General features: G+C 44.2%; 1 protein-coding gene across 7 annotated transcripts in view; it reads right to left on the bottom strand.

The window, feature by feature from the left end:
* MCF2 (MCF.2 cell line derived transforming sequence) overlaps positions 1–17,177 on the bottom strand; it is a 296,431-nt gene that overhangs the window by 196,999 nt on the left and 82,255 nt on the right. For 6 of the 7 annotated variants that reach the window (XR_013277191.1, XR_013277215.1, XM_077490004.1 and 3 more), the window contains exons 3-4: positions 14,540–14,654; positions 10,356–10,446 (exon numbers count right to left, since the gene is read on the bottom strand). Coding sequence is in view for 4 of the 7 variants with exons in the window: in XM_077490004.1 (XP_077346130.1) it covers positions 10,356–10,446; positions 14,540–14,654 (206 nt within the window). In the remaining 3 variants the exon portion in view is untranslated. The remainder of the gene's footprint in view (positions 1–10,355; positions 10,447–14,539; positions 14,655–17,177) is intronic. The other variant, XM_077490286.1, reaches the window with a different exon arrangement.

The following is a 17,177-nucleotide window of genomic DNA, read 5'->3' as shown; positions in this document are numbered from 1 at the left end:
GGGGGGGCGCTCGCTCGCCCCCCTTTCCTGGCCGGCCGGATAGCGTGCTCGGGTCTGTTGTGGACTTGGGGGGGACCCCCACGCCGATTTTTTTCGGCGTTGGGGTTCCCCTTTAAGTCCATACCAGGCGGCGGGGCCAGCGACGTCTCCTTCACGGGCCCCGCCTACCTGGATACCCGCTCGAAATGAGCGGACTTTTCTCCGGGCCGGAAAAGTCCGCTCATTTCAAAAGTACGGCGGACTGGCATACACACGGCCGGATTGTCCGCCGAAATGCGAGTACGACGGACAGAATTTAGAAAAAAACGAAATTCTTAGTACGCCGGACTGCACGCTGAAAAAGTCCGCTGAAGCCGACACACGAGCGGACTGTCCGCTGAAATGTGTTTCGGCGGACTAAGTACGCCATACAGTCCGCTCGTGTGTACGCGGCATTAGACTCCGCACCCCAGGGAATCTTACGCTCTAACCCCAGTGGGATCTGTCCCCCGTCTGCAGCAGTCAGCCGTAGGGTCCACAACCTTGCGGTGCACTCCTGATCCTACGGTGTGCACCTGTCACCCCGCCTCAAGGTGACCTGACAGAGTGAAGATGGCTTAAAAGTTTTAGGGGCTTTGAAAATAGGCAACGGGGGGGGGGGTTCAGGGGTAGAGATAGTCAGCGCAGAACATATTATAGAGGGTAGTATTGAGGGCATTAGTGGTAGATTGACTAAAGCACACAAACCCAGGATAAGTATAGTAACAAGTCCTATTTGAAATCTCGGAACACCCACTAAGAGGATAGTATGCGACTGGTCTAAACTACGTGGCATGTTCATCAATGCCAGGAGCCCAGCAGACAAGATGGGAGAACTAGAGGTACTGTTGTACAAGGTGGATTTAGATTTTGTGGGAATTTCAGAGACTTGGTTCAACAGCTCTCATGTTTGGCTGGCAACCATTCAAGGGTATTCCCTTTATCGTAGGGATAGAGAGGGTAAAAAAAGGGGAAAGGTATGCCTGTATATCAAGAATAATGTACAAGTGAATGTGATGACATCACTAAGGGAGATAGGGAGGAGGTGGAAATCTTATGGGAAGAGCTCCAAACTGATGAAAGTAAGGTGAAAATAATACTGGGAGTATGCTATAGGCCCCCTAACCTGAGGGAGGAGGGGGAGATGGACCTCCTATCACAATTTGGATTAGCAGCAAGGATGGGAAGTGTCATCATAATAGGGGATTTTAATTATCCAGACATAGACTGGACGGAAGGAACCGCGCATTTGTCTAAAGCTCGCCAGTTCCTAAATGTTATGCAGGACAATTTCATGGTTCAGATGGTAGTCTCACCAACTAGCAACAAAGCGTTACTAGACCTACTGATTAGCAACAATACAGACCTGAGCACTGATGTGGAAATAGGGTCAATTTAGGAAACAGCGATCACAGGGCAATTAGATTCAGTATAAATCACACAAATAGGAAACATAAGGGGAATACAAAGACACTGAATTTCAAAAGAGCCAACTTCCCTAAACTACAAACTTTGCTAGAAGATATAAATTGGGATAGAATCTTAGAAACAAAGAACACGGAGGAGACATGGGTTTGCTTTAAGAGCATATTAAATAAGGGCATGAGCCAGTGCATCCCATTAAGAAATAAATTGAAATGAGCGAACAAAAATCGTGAATGGCTTAACTACAATATAAAAATACAACTAAAAGCAAAGGAGAAGGCCTTCAAAAAATACAAGACTGAGGAATCATCATCAGCATTCAGACTTTACAAAGAATGCAACAAAAATGTAAGTGTGCAATTAGGGAGGCTAAGATAGAACTCGAAAGACACATTAGTATGCAAGCTCCTGGAGGGGATGATAAGGAACTATATACAACATTTTAGTAAAGAAAACATCATTAGTAGTAATCAGCATGGATTCATGAAGAATCGTTCTTACCAAACCAATCTATTAACCTTCTATGAGGAGGTGAGCTGCCATCTAGATAAAGGAAGGCCCGTAGACATGGTATATCTGGATTTTGCAAAAGCATTTGACACAGTTCCCCATAAACATTTACTGTACAAAGTAAGGTCTGTTGGCATGGACCATAGGGATTGAAAACTGGTTGCAAGGGCGAGTTCAGAGGGTAGTGATAAATGGGGAGTACTTGGAATGGTCAGGGGTGGAAAGTGGGGTCCCTCAGGGTTCTGTGCTGGGACCAATCCTATTTAATTTTCCAGTAATGACCTGGAACATGGTATAAACAGTTCAATCTCTGTATTTGCGGATGATACTAAGCTAAGCAGGGCAATAATTTCTCCGCAGGATGTGGAAACCTTGCAAGAAGAGCTGAACAAATTATTGGAGTGGGCAACTACATGGCAAATGAGGTTCAATGTAGAAAAATATAAAATAATTAATTTGGGTGGCAAAAATATGAATGCAATCTACTCACTAGGGGGAGAACCTCTGGGGGAATCTAGAATGGAAAAGGACCTGGAGGTCCTAATAGATGACATGGTCAGCAATCAGGGGCGGGCTGGGCCGGGGGGCAGGGTGGAAATTTCCCCCCAGGCCGGTGCCTACATTATCTTTAAAACGGCCGCTGCGCTGGCTGGATGTTCATTTTTTTTTTTTCAGGCTGTGACGCGCTGCTGCATTGTGGGAGTTGTAGTCCGGCTGCACTAAAGCTCCTGGAAGTGTGAGCGCAGCAAACTACAACTCCCACCTCCCAGGAGTCTCAGAGGCAGGCCAGGTGAGTGGCACGTCAGGGGAGGGGACGCCCGGCGTCAAGAACGTCACGTTGCATGTGACCTGCTCCTGGGCTTATGTAGCTGTCTGTCTGATCCTGCACTGTGGGAGGGACAATGCAGTGTTTCCAGCTTCCCATTATCCTTGTGACAGATTAAAAACAGACTGATTTGTTCCGTCCATAGGACAGAATGATCAGTCTGTACATTTAGGGGCTGGTGGCTGCAGCTGAGCGGTGTGTCTCACACACAGCCCAGCCAAGTTCACTCCCCCCCTCCTAGCAATGGACCAATGAATGTACTGCATACAGCTACAGCCCCTCCTCCTCTCTCTCCCTGTGTCTGCCTGGCCCGCCCACTCTCCTATCCCGATGTACAGCTGTGAAGAGGAGAGAGGGGGAAGAGAGGAGGGAGAGAGGAGAGAGGGGGAAGAGAGGAGAGAGGAGGGTGCGCGGGAGATATGAACAGCAGCAGCTACACATTCCAAGCTGTGTGAACTTCCAGCCTCCTCCCTGAATCAGTGAGCTCTGCATTTTTCATTACACATTGATAACTGATCTGTTCCTTTCTCTCCTCTGTCTGTCTCCCTCCCCCGTTCTGTTCTTCCAACATCCACTTACCACTAAGCCACTTATGCAGCCCATATATTGATCGCTTTTTTTTGTCATTACACTGGAAAAAAATATGATCCAATTCCCCCATCTACACATTCCAGGTGGATGGGGGAATCCTCCGACAGCGGACCAGTGGGGCGAACAACCAGGGTTGCTTTCCCAGCACCTAAATTTGATAGCACTGGTCTCTGTCTCCATGGCAACAGCGCATTAGGACCTAGCGCTGGCTACTTGGCACATTATGTCTGCAGTCTGATCATCCCTTGTACTATGTCTGCTGTCTCTGATCACCTCCTGTACCATGTCTGCAGTCTCTGATCACCTCCTGTACTATGTCTGCAGTCTCTGATCACCTCCTGTACTATGTCTGCAGTCTCTGATCATCTCCTGTACTATGTCTGCAGTCTCTGATCACCTCCTGTACTATGTCTGCAGTCTCTGATCACCTCCTGTACTATGTCTGCAGTCTCTGATCACCTCCTGTACTATGTCTGCAGTCTCTGATCATCTCCTGTACTATGTCTGCAGTCTCTGATCACCTCCTGTACTATGTCTGCAGTCTCTGATCATCTCATGTACTATGTCTGCAGTCTCTGATCATCTCCTGTACTACGTCTGCAGTCTCTGATCATCTCTTGTACTATGTCTGCTGTCTCTGATCATCTCCTGTACTACGTCTGCAGTCTCTGATCATCTCCTGTAGTATGTCTGCAGTCTCTGATCATCTCCTGTACTATGTCTGCAGTCTCTGATCATCTCATGTACTATGTCTGCAGTCTCTGATCATCTCCTGTACTATGTCTGCAGTCTCTGATCATCTCCTGCGGTCTGTCTGCTGTCTCTGATCATCTCCTGTAGTATGTCTGCAGTCTCTGATCATCTCCTGTACTATGTCTGCAGTCTCTGATCATCTCTTGTACTATGTCTGCAGTCTCTGATCACCTCCTGTACTATGTCTGCAGTCTCTGATCATCTTCTGTACTATGTCTGAAGTCTCTGATCATCTCCTGTAGTATGTCTGCAGTCTCTGACCATCTCCTGTAGTATGTCTGCAGTCTCTGATCATCTCCTGTACTATGTCTGCAGTCTCTGATCATCTTCTGTACTATGTCTGCAGTCTCTGATCATCTCCTGTACTATGTCTGCAGTCTCTGATCACCTCCTGTACTATGTCTGCAGTCTCTGATCATCTCCTGTACTACGTCTGCAGTCTCTGATCATCTCCTGTACTACGTCTGCAGTCTCTGATCATCTCTTGTACTATGTCTGCTGTCTCTGATCATCTCCTGTACTACGTCTGCAGTCTCTGATCATCTCCTGTAGTATGTCTGCAGTCTCTGATCATCTCCTGTACTATGTCTGCAGTCTCTGATCATCTCCTGCGGTCTGTCTGCTGTCTCTGATCATCTCCTGTAGTATGTCTGCAGTCTCTGATCAACTCCTGTAGTATGTCTGCAGTCTCTGATCATCTCCTGTATCATGTCTGCAGTCTCTGATCATCTCCTGTACTATGTCTGCAGTCTCTGATCATCTCTTGTACTATGTCTGCAGTCTCTGATCACCTCCTGTACTACGTCTGCAGTCTCTGATCATCTCCTGTACTATGTCTGCAGTCTCTGATGATCTCCTGTACTATGTCTGCAGTCTCTGATCATCTCCTGTAGTATGTCTGCAGTCTCTGACCATCTCCTGTAGTATGTCTGCAGTCTCTGATCATCTCCTGTACTATGTCTGCAGTCTCTGATCATCTCCTGTACTACGTCTGCAGTCTCTGATCATCTTCTGTGGTCTGTCTGCTGTCTCTGATCATCTCCTGTAGTATGTCTGCAGTCTCTGATCATCTCCTGTAGTATGTCTGCAGTCTCTGATCATCTCCTGTATCATGTCTGCAGTCTCTGATCATCTCCTGTACTATGTCTGCAGTCTCTGATCATCTCTTGTACTATGTCTGCAGTCTCTGATCACCTCCTGTACTACGTCTGCAGTCTCTGATCATCTCCTGTACTATGTCTGCAGTCTCTGATCATCTTCTGTACTATGTCTGAAGTCTCTGATCATCTCCTGTAGTATGTCTGCAGTCTCTGACCATCTCCTGTAGTATGTCTGCAGTCTCTGACCATCTCCTGTAGTATGTCTGCAGTCTCTGATCATCTCCTGTAGTATGTCTGCAGTCTCTGATCATCTCCTGTACTATGTCTGCAGTCTCTGATCACCTCCTGTACTATGTCTGCAGTCTCTGATCACCTCCTGTACTATGTCTGCAGTCTCTGATCATCTCCTGTACTACGTCTGCAGTCTCTGATCATCTCCTGTACTACGTCTGCAGTCTCTGATCATCTCTTGTACTATGTCTGCTGTCTCTGATCATCTCCTGTACTACGTCTGCAGTCTCTGATCATCTCCTGTAGTATGTCTGCAGTCTCTGATCATCTCCTGTACTATGTCTGCAGTCTCTGATCATCTTCTGTACTATGTCTGAAGTCTCTGATCATCTCCTGTAGTATGTCTGCAGTCTCTGACCATCTCCTGTAGTATGTCTGCAGTCTCTGATCATCTCCTGTAGTATGTCTGCAGTCTCTGATCGTCTCCTGTACTATGTCTGCAGTCTCTGATCACCTCCTGTACTATGTCTGCAGTCTCTGATCACCTCCTGTACTATGTCTGCAGTCTCTGATCATCTCCTGTACTACGTCTGCAGTCTCTGATCATCTCCTGTACTACGTCTGCAGTCTCTGATCATCTCTTGTACTATGTCTGCTGTCTCTGATCATCTCCTGTACTACGTCTGCAGTCTCTGATCATCTCCTGTAGTATGTCTGCAGTCTCTGATCATCTCCTGTACTATGTCTGCAGTCTCTGATCATCTCCTGCGGTCTGTCTGCTGTCTCTGATCATCTCCTGTAGTATGTCTGCAGTCTCTGATCAACTCCTGTAGTATGTCTGCAGTCTCTGATCATCTCCTGTATCATGTCTGCAGTCTCTGATCATCTCCTGTAGTATGTCTGCAGTCTCTGATCATCTCCTGTACTATGTCTGCAGTCTCTGATCATCTCTTGTACTATGTCTGCAGTCTCTGATCATCTCCTGTACTACGTCTGCAGTCTCTGATCATCTCCTGTAGTATGTCTGCAGTCTCTGATCATCTCCTGTAGTATGTCTGCAGTCTGATCATCTCCTGTACTATGTCTGCAGTCTCTGATCATCTCTTGTACTATGTCTGCAGTCTCTGATCACCTCCTGTACTACGTCTGCAGTCTCTGATCATCTCCTGTACTATGTCTGCAGTCTCTGATCATCTCCTGTACTATGTCTGCAGTCTCTGACCATCTCCTGTAGTATGTCTGCAGTCTCTGACCATCTCCTGTAGTATGTCTGCAGTCTCTGATCATCTCCTGTACTATGTCTGCAGTCTCTGATCATCTCCTGTACTACGTCTGCAGTCTCTGATCATCTCCTGTGGTCTGTCTGCTGTCTCTGATCACCTCCTGTAGTATGTCTGCTGTCTCTGATCATCTCCTGTAGTATGTCTGCAGTCTCTGATCATCTCCTGTAGTATGTCTGCAGTCTCTGATCATCTCCTGTATCATGTCTGCAGTCTCTGATCATCTCCTGTACTATGTCTGCAGTCTCTGATCATCTCTTGTACTATGTCTGCAGTCTCTGATCATCTTCTGTACTATGTCTGAAGTCTCTGATCATCTCCTGTAGTATGTCTGCAGTCTCTGACCATCTCCTGTAGTATGTCTGCAGTCTCTGATCATCTCCTGTACTTTGTCTGCAGTCTCTGATCATCTCCTGTACTACGTCTGCAGTCTCTGATCATCTCCTGTACTATGTCTGCAGTCTCTGATCATCTCCTGTACTACGTCTGCAGTCTCTGATCATCTCCTGTAGTATGTCTGCAGTCTCTGATCATCTCCTGTAGTATGTCTGCAGTCTGATCATCTCCTGTACTATGTCTGCAGTCTCTGATCATCTCCTGTACTATGTCTGCAGTCTCTGATCATCTCCTGTACTATGTCTGCAGTCTCTGATCATCTCCTGTACTATGTCTGCAGTCTCTGATCATCTCCTGTACTACGTCTGCAGTCTCTGATCATCTCCTGTAGTATGTCTGCAGTCTCTGATCATCTCCTGTAGTATGTCTGCAGTCTGATCATCTCCTGTACTATGTCTGCAGTCTCTGATCATCTCTTGTACTACGTCTGCAGTCTCTGATCATCTCCTGTACTATGTCTGCAGTCTCTGATTATCTCCTGTACTATGTCTGCAGTCTCTGACCATCTCCTGTAGTATGTCTGCAGTCTCTGACCATCTCCTGTAGTATGTCTGCAGTCTCTGATCATCTCCTGTACTATGTCTGCAGTCTCTGATCATCTCCTGTAGTACGTCTGCAGTCTCTGATCACCTCCTGTACTACGTCTGCAGTCTCTGACCATCTCCTGTACTATGTCTGCAGTCTCTGACCATCTCCTGTAGTATGTCTGCAGTCTCTGACCATCTCCTGTAGTATGTCTGCAGTCTCTGATCATCTCCTGTACTACGTCTGCAGTCTCTGATCATCTCCTATACTACGTCTGCAGTCTCTGATCATCTCCTGTACTATGTCTGCAGTCTCTGATCATCTCTTGTACTATGTCTGCAGTCTCTGATCACCTCCTGTACTACGTCTGCAGTCTCTGATCATCTCCTGTAGTATGTCTGCAGTCTCTGATCATCTCCTGTACTATGCCTGCAGTCTCTGACCATCTCCTGTAGTATGTCTGCAGTCTCTGATCATCTCCTGTACTATGTCTGCAGTCTCTGATCATCTCCTGTACTATGTCTGCAGTCTCTGACCATCTCCTGTAGTATGTCTGCAGTCTCTGATCATCTCCTGTACTGTGTCTGCAGCCTCTGATCATCTCCTGTACTACATCTGCAGTCTCTGATCATCTCCTGTACTATGTCTGCAGTCTCTGATCATCTCCTGTACTATGTCTGCAGTCTCTGATCATCTCCTGTACTATGTCTGCAGTCTCTGATCATCTCCTGTACTATGTCTGCAGTCTCTGATCATCTCCTGTACTATGTCTGCAGTCTCTGATCATCTCCTGTACTACATCTGCAGTCTCTGATCATCTCCTGTACTATGTCTGCAGTCTCTGATCATCTCCTGTACTATGTCTGCAGTCTCTGATCATCTCCTGTAGTATGTTTGCAGTCTCTGATCAACTCCTGTAGTATATATTTTTTTTTTGGTGGGGGAGGTTGGAACTGGAACTAAGTTGTCTGCTGTGATTAGACTTTGCTGCATGCACGGAGTGTTGTTTTTTTTTTAAGAACATATAAAATAAGAAAATTAAGTTCTCCTGACTGCTTGAATTTTTTTTTAAGAAAACCGCGCACAGTAACCATGATGCATCGCGGAATCGAATCGTTGACATGATAATCGTAATCAAATCGAATCGTGAGGCCAGTGAAGATGCGCACCTCTAATAGCATAACCATCATGACAATTTAAAATTTTGGCAGTGGCTGCTTTTGGTTTTTCTCTAGCACCCTCTCCCCACCAGCGGACTTATCTAACACCCTCCCCCCCACCAGCGGACTTATCTAACACCCTCCTCCCCACCAGCGGACTTATCTAACACCCTCCCCCCCACCAGCGGACTTATCTAACACCCTCCCCCCCACCAGCGGACTTATCTAACACCCTCCCCCCCACCAGCGGACATATCTAACACCCTCACCAGGGGACTAGCCCAACCAATCCCCCCCCCTCCGGCACGCACGGCCAGCAGCACAGACACACACAGTCACCTCCTAGACCCCCCGGTCAGTGGTGCGGACTGATCTGGGAGGACACCCGCCCTCTGCATGCCTGCCACTTACCCCATCTTATTGGTGGGTCAGGCAGCAGGTGAATTGCAGCACGATACATATAGGGGGTGGAGAGGAGAGAGGGGGCGGCGCCCTGGTGCCCCTAATGGGCCTGCATTGCATTTTGGTTTTTCTGCTTTGAATAAGGCCCTCAGTGAGCTGATTCGGTAGTTCAATGGGCCACTTGACAGGACTTGCCCCCCTGGCCTAAGCCTGCCAGCCCTCCCCTGTCAGCAATGGCATGCAATGTCAAGCTGCTGCTAACAAAGCAAACAGAATATTGGCATGCATTAAAAAGGGGATTGACTCTAGAGATAAAACGATAATTCTTCCACTCTACAAGACTCTGGTCCAGCCGCACCTAGAGTATGATGTCCAGTTCTGGGCATCAGTCCTCAGGAAGGATGTACTGGAAATGGAGCGAGTACAAAGAAGGCCGGAGGATATTAGTTATGAGGAAAGGTTGCGAGCACTAAACGTATTCTCTCTGGAGAAGAGACACTTGAGAGGGGGTATGATTTCAATATACAAATACCATACTGGAGACCCCACAATAGGGATAAAACTTTTTCACGGAAGGGAGTTTAACAAGACTCGTGGCCACTCATTAAAATGAGAAGAAATGAGATTTAACCTTAAACTGCATATATGATTTTATACTGTAAGAGCGGCAAGGATGTGGAATTCCCTTCCACAGGCGGTGGTCTCAGCGGGGGGCATCTATAGTTTCAAGAAACTATTAGATAAGCACCTGAACGACCACAACATACAGGGATATACAATCTAATACTGACATATAATCACACGCATAGGTTGGACTTGATGGACTTTTTTCAACCTCACCTACTATATAACTATGTAACTATGTAACAAGAGAATCCTGACTAAAACAATACTTTGGAAACAAGGAAAAGGGCACTCATACACCCTTAACAAGAAATTCAGAAAATTCCCAAACAATTTACCTACCAAACTTGTGCAGTAATTCTGAGCTCTGTACCCTTTTACAAACATTGTATATGCATCACAGTTCACCGTGACATGGCATACCTCCAAACAATCTTTGTCAGATACAGTACTTCTGAAAATTGCATTATGACATATGACAACAAAGTATGAAATTATTATGTTTGTGACTTACAGATAATTTCTGGAGAGTCAGTTTTACAGACGTCCATGTATCCAATCTTCTGTCCAATATGATTATGAATTTTACATCATTCTCAAGTTTACTAGAAAGCAAAGAAAACATGTTTGACAAATGTTACAGTTTATTATTAATTAACAAATGCTAAAACTAATTATTCCAGGTTAAAAAATTATAGACAAAACAAGGTTTTTGTAACTGTTTTTTTTCCATTCAAAAGTGTTTATTGAAGGTAATACAAGTAACATTTGACAAATGAACAATGGTAGCAGGTTTGGGTGATACAATGCCCAGTCCCTACTATATGAGACAAATAAGAAAGAAAACAACATCTAGATTCTGATTTAGAAGGTTTACATTTTCAGTTCTCCTCTTCCTTCTTATAAACTAAATGGCTGATGTACAAACTAATTGTAGTTCATTCAATCAAACATACCCAGAATCTTTTCCTGGTTATTTCACTATCATTACCTTACGTTTCATTATGGTGGGTTTAGTGGGTGTGGGGTGGGGGGTGTAAATCAGGATATAGCAGTTAGTGTGTTAGGGTACTGGAACCCCAGATGGGGGACAAGGGGAGATGTGGGGGAGAAGTATGGGTGTAAAGAAATGAAATGAGAAAAGTAAAGGACAAGTAACTGTGTGTTTTAGCATAGACATATCAATATTTCTGGTTCAGAAGTGTCTGTCGTTGAACTCGTTGTTTGCAGGCTCGGGAGGTGGAGTAATACCGGGCCTGGTAATTTGGGGATGAGTTCTGTGGATGCTGATATTTTGAGAAGTGTGCCCCGGGTTTGTAGTCCTCTGGCATTCGAGGCTGAGTTTTAGTGCGGCCTAATATATAATTGAGAGTCCCTCAATAGAGAAAGTATGAGCCTTCTCAGACAGCCACAGATGCTCTAAGATTCTCATACTCCTGCGAACATCTAAAGGCAAACCAGGGAGTCCATGTCTGGTGAAATCTTTGGACCGCATCATTAGACTGTGCAATTGTCTCCTCCATGTCACGAACATCTGTAATCCTGTGTAGCCACTCCTTAATGGAGGGGACATTGGTAGATTTCCAATAAAGTGGTATGAGAGATTTGGCTGCGTTCAGCAGATGTTTAGAGAGAGATTTCTTATACTTTGGAAATGAGAAACTATTGACATGGGAGCAAACAGCATGCCGCGTCCATCACCAGTGAGGTTTCCGTTATATGGCGGATAATTTCGGTCACCTCAGACCAGAATGGCACTATTAAGGGACATTGCCACCATAAGGGGAGAATAGTGCCCTCTTCCTTCTTACAACGGCAGCACAGATTGGATTCCTGGGGGTACCATTTATGCAGTTTAGCAGCTGTGGCATACCACTGCGTTAGCAATTTGTATGCTGTTTCCTGCGTTCTGGTGCTCAAGGAACATTTGTGTGCGAATATGCACGCCATCTGCCATTGTCTATCTGTAAGCTCTACGTTAAGCTCTCTAGACAAGCTCAATCGGAATATGTCCAAGGCTTGTTGTGTCGAGTTTTGTAACCACGTGTAAGCTAACAAGGTGGCTTTTTGCACTGGAGCTCCCTCCAGGCACACCGATTCCATGTCTGTCAGTTGTCTGGTGAAGTGTGTCTTATGGTTAGTGTTATTGACATAACTACGTATTTGAAAGTATGTCCACCACCGGAGATCCCGAACACAACCATCCACCCTCAGTTCGCCGTAGTCTTTAATCAGGTCATTTTTAAAACAGTGTTTGGCCAGTAAGGGCATGTCCATGTCTGGAACCTCCAGCGCATGGTTCCCCATTCCTGGTGGGAAGTCCGGGTTGTTTTTAAGAGGCGTAAGTGGGCTTAGAGGTGTGGAAAGACCGAAAAGTTTTGTTAGTGTGTGAAAGATCGATAGAGTGGCATGTAGTATGGGGTGTTGCTGCAAGGTAGGTGGGTAACTCTTTAAGGGCATCCAAGGGGAGAATCTCAGGGGAATCTGACTCAATTCGTTTTCTAGGGGAACCCAATCCTTAAGACTCCGGTGGCAATTCCAATCAACAATCCTAGTAATGTGGGAAGCATAATAGTATTTTCTGTAGTCGGATAGACCCATTCCCCCTCTTTCTTTTGGTCTGGTTATAAGGTCAAATTGGATCCTAGGGCGTTTGTGTGCCCAAATAAAGTCAAGTTGGATCGATTGTAGTTTTTAAAAAAAACTTTGTGGGATCCTCATGGGCAGGGTTCGGAACAGGTAGAGAACTCTGGGCAAAATTGACATTTTACATATGGCTGCCCTGCCGAACCAGGAAAAGTTCTTATTTGCATGCCATGAGAGTAGCTCCCTACCTATGGTTTTAAGCACAGGCAAGAAGTTCCTGTCAAAGATTTGGTTCAGCTGCGGAGTCAAACATATGCCTAAGTACTTTAGCGCCGAGGTCTCCCATTTAAAGGTGCTATTGGATTGTACCTTTTTTAGTGTCTTCTGGTAGAGTGATATTCATCGCCTCTGACTTTGTGTAGTTAATTTTTATATAAGAAACGTATCCCTATATGGAGAATTCCTTCAGCAGATTGGGGATTGATGTAAGTGGCTTCGTCAGAAAAAATAACAGGTCATCGGCGTAAGCAGCTATCTTAAATTCCGTGTTTGCAATTATAAATCCCTGGATGACTTGTGCCGCCCAGACCTTCCTAACGAAGGGCTCAAGAGAGAGTATAAATAAGATCGGTGAAAGCGGGCATCCCTGCCTGGTACCATTTTTTGTAACTGTTTTGACCACAAAAGTATTTTATCCCATGAAGGAAAGAGAAAGGCGCTGTGCATGCTCCGAAACGCGTTACCGCCCACACAAACATCTTATCTTATTAACAATGTTTTTTATCTCAATACTGTAACTATATTAAATCCATAACAGCCTAAGTGATTGGTAAAGGGCCTGGGGACATGGATGCTAACCCCTTTCTGGTGGATTATGCAAGTATGTACAGTATTTATAGTGTAGTTATGAAATAAATTAGAATTCTGTATACAAAAGCAGCCTTTCTCAAACATTATACTCCAAGGAACCCTCAAAATCATTATGGCTGCTTTCACCCTGGAGGCGCTTTACAGGCGCTATAGCACTAATATTGCCTTTAAAGAGCCTATCCTCTCACTCCAGTGTGAAAGCCCGAGTGTTTTCCCACTGGAGTGGTGAGCTTGCAGGATGATAAAAAAAAGTCCTGCAGCAGCATCCTTGCAGCGCTGTAGTAGCGGTGTACACACCGATCCTAAAGCACCCCTGCCCATTGATTTCAATCAAGCCGCTGGTAATGAGCCACTGCAGAGGCACTTTGCAGGCGGTTTTAACCCTTTTTGGCTGCTAGCGAGGGTTAAATGCGCCCGCTAGCGGCCAATTAGCGCCACTAAAATGATGACCCCCAACGCCCTAGTGTGAAAGTAGTCTATAGGTCTTGAGGATACCCTGCTAAAAATGATTTTACCTACAGTTATTGGTACATTAGCATTATGGCTAAACTGTAAATTATTTTAAATATAGTGATCAAAAATATGGCATACAGAGCGTATTTGATAAATATCATGTTTATACCCTCATGCACTATACAACAACATTTGCAGTACATTAATAATCTTTAAATTATAAATACCAGAAAAGAAACACAAACAGTAAAAATTGTGGTATCCCCTGATATTAGTGGTTAGTGTTGATATGCCCGCTGACATTGTTGATCAGTGTAGGTTGGAGAATGGAGATCAATCCACTCATTGCTCAAGGAACCCTGTAGCAATCCCAAGTGGAGCCTAGGGTTCCATGGCACCCTGGTGGAGGAAGGTTGGTCTAGCAGAATTAGCTTTGAGACTGACATTAGATGGTTTTGCAATTTGGCACATACAGTCAGAGCTCTGCTTTAGATCAATAAGATATTTAGCTGTGTTCATTCCCAGATTTTATTTTCTAAAATAGGTCTAATATGAAGGTACTAAAATAGCGATATGGTTTTATGTTACTGTAATGTCACGCGGTTATCTAAAGCTCGGTGACACTTTCATGCACTGAGTGCATTCACCAGAAGGCACAGTCTAAACATTTACTTCTAAAAGTCCATTATAATTTGTATGGCTGACCTTTCGTGCTCGCAACTATAAAAGGGCATTATAACCAAATGTCTAAAGATCTAAAAGCTCTTATTAAAGTATTGTGATCTGTACCTTGGAATGTAGGTCAGATAAGTTAAAACAGTTTTTAGAACACCCTCGGGAACTTCATGGAACGTGGTGTTTTCAGGAAATGTGATGATCCAGCCGTTATCCTTCCCCCGACCACCTATGTAAATTATATAACATAATTTAAAAAACTTTGTAACTTTTTTTTACAGAATTTAATGAAAATTTTAAAAAACAAGGATAAAAAAAACCTGTGATTTTTCCACTTATAGGTAAAGATTTTAATCAGTCAGGGAGGTGAGATAAGTCTGTTCAGTTGATTTTAGAATGGAAGTTTCAATAACTATACAGTACAGTCTGCATGATAAATTCCTACCATATCATGATATACAGTAACAGTATATACAGTGCCTTGAAAAAGTATTCATACCCTTTGATATTTTCCACATTTTGTCGTGTTACAACCAACAACGTAAAGGTATTTTATGTGATAGACCAACACAAAGTGACACATAATTGTGAAGTGGAAGGAAAATGATAAATGGTTTTCCATATTTTTTACAAATAAATATGCGAAAAGTGTGGCGTGCATTTGTATTCAGCCTCCTGAGTCAATACTTTGTAGAACCACATTTCGCTGCAATTACAGCTGTAAGTCTGCATGTCTCTACCAGCTTTGCACATCTAGAGCAGTGGTCATCAACCCTGTCCTCAGGGCACACTAACAGGCCAGGTTTTATGTATTAACTTGGGAAGATGCAGACTAGAATACTGCAATCACTGAGCAGCAAATTATATCACTGGGGATGTATTTCAGTTATCTTGCAAACCTGGCCTGTTGGTGGGCCCTGAGGACAGGGTTGATGACCACTGATCTAGAGAGTGAAATTTTGCCCATTCTTCTTTGCAGAATAGCTCAAGCTCTGTCAGATTGGATGGAGAGCATGTGTGAGCAGAATTTTCAAGTCTTGCCACAGATTCTCAATTGGATTTAGGTCTGGACTTTGACTGGGCCATTCTAACACATAAATATGCTTTGATGGGGTGTCCAAATTGTGGCCCTCAAGTTGTTTGGGAACTGCAATTCCCATCATGCCTAGTCATGTCTGTGAATGTCACAGTTTTACAATGCCTCATGGCATATGTAGTTCTGCAACAGCTGGATGGCTGTAGTTTGGAGATCCCTGAACCATTCCATTCTAGCTTTGGCTGCATGTTTAGGGTCATTGCCCTGCTGGAAGGTGAAGCTCCTCCCCAGTCTCAAGTCTTTTGCAGACTCTTAACAGGCTTTCAGATTGTCCTGTATATGGCTCCATCCATGTTCCCATCAACTCAGATCAGCTTCCTTGTCCCTGCTGAAGAAAAGTATCTCCACAACATGATGCTGTCACCACCATGTATCACAGTGGGGATGGTGTGCTCAGGGTAATGTGCAGTGTTAGTTTTCAGACACACATAGCGTTTTGCTTTTAGACCAAGAAGTTCCATTTTGGTCTCACCTGACTAGAGCACCTATTTCCACATGTTTGCTGTGTCCCCCCCCCCACAGAGTAAAGGGGGCTGAATATACTTTTCAGATATTTATTTGTAAAACATTTTGAAAACCATTTATCATGTTCCTTCCACTTCACAATTATGTGCCACTTTGTGTTGGTCTATCACATAAAATCCCAATTAAATACATTTACGTTTTTGGATGTAACATGAAAAATTTCAAGTTTTTTTTTAACCTCTACCTTTTTATTTTTAAAAAGCTATTAAGGGCCAATCAAGTAACTTTACAGAGTCAAATGACTTTACCTAGGCTGAGATGCTGTAATCAGTCTGCTGCCAGCAGGATGAAACACTTTCTTAATGATCAGGCTGCAACATTCTAAAGCCTCATACACACGATCGGACTTTGTACAAACTTTCCCGTGGACGTTTGTACAAAGGGCGTAGTCCACAAGTTTGTATTACATACACACGGCAGGACTTTTTAGGCAACAAACACGAATGTAGTGATGTTTCAACGTACTGATGACACTTCAAAAGAGGATGTTCAATTACTCCAGCGCCACCTTTGGTCAACTTCTGTATTGTAGTCTGATCTTTAGCACTGGTTTTGAGCATGCGTGTTTGTACCTTGTACAAAAGTCCGATGGTTTTGCGTACACACGATCGCACTTTGCTCCATCGGACTTATGTTGTCAAAAAGTTTGTCCGTTTGCACAGCCAACAAAAGTCCGATGAAAACAGAAAAAGTTTGTCCGATGGAGCGTACAAAACAGCTAATTTGCATGTTTGTTGTCAAAAAGTCCGATCGTGTGTACGGGCCTTTACTTTTTTTCTCTTTTTTTTTTTACAAATCACAAGGTGAAACTTTACAACAGGGGGGCAGACCTTTGGAAGAAGAGGAATTGTCTTGGGCCACACATCTAATACAAACATAATAAGGATAGCTGATGAGCAGAAAAAGTCGGGCAGATTACAAGCTGACGATCACTGATATAGATAATATACCTGTCTGAAAATTAACATTTATTTATTTTTTTCATATTTTTTATTATAAAAGTAAAAAAGGTCAACATAAAACTAGTTTGATATTTGACACTGTTTTTGATAACATAAAGCATCAATATCTGGTTTGAGGGATGTAGTAGCAATTCTCACTGAATTCTTAAGATGCTCATTGAATATTTTG

Source organism: Lithobates pipiens, unplaced genomic scaffold (assembly GCF_037356315.1).
Source record: "Lithobates pipiens isolate NorthernLeopardFrog02 unplaced genomic scaffold, aLitPip1_a1.2 Scaffold_1, whole genome shotgun sequence".
Lineage (NCBI taxonomy): Eukaryota > Metazoa > Chordata > Amphibia > Anura > Ranidae > Lithobates > Lithobates pipiens.
This window is presented reverse-complemented; position numbering and strand designations above follow the sequence as displayed.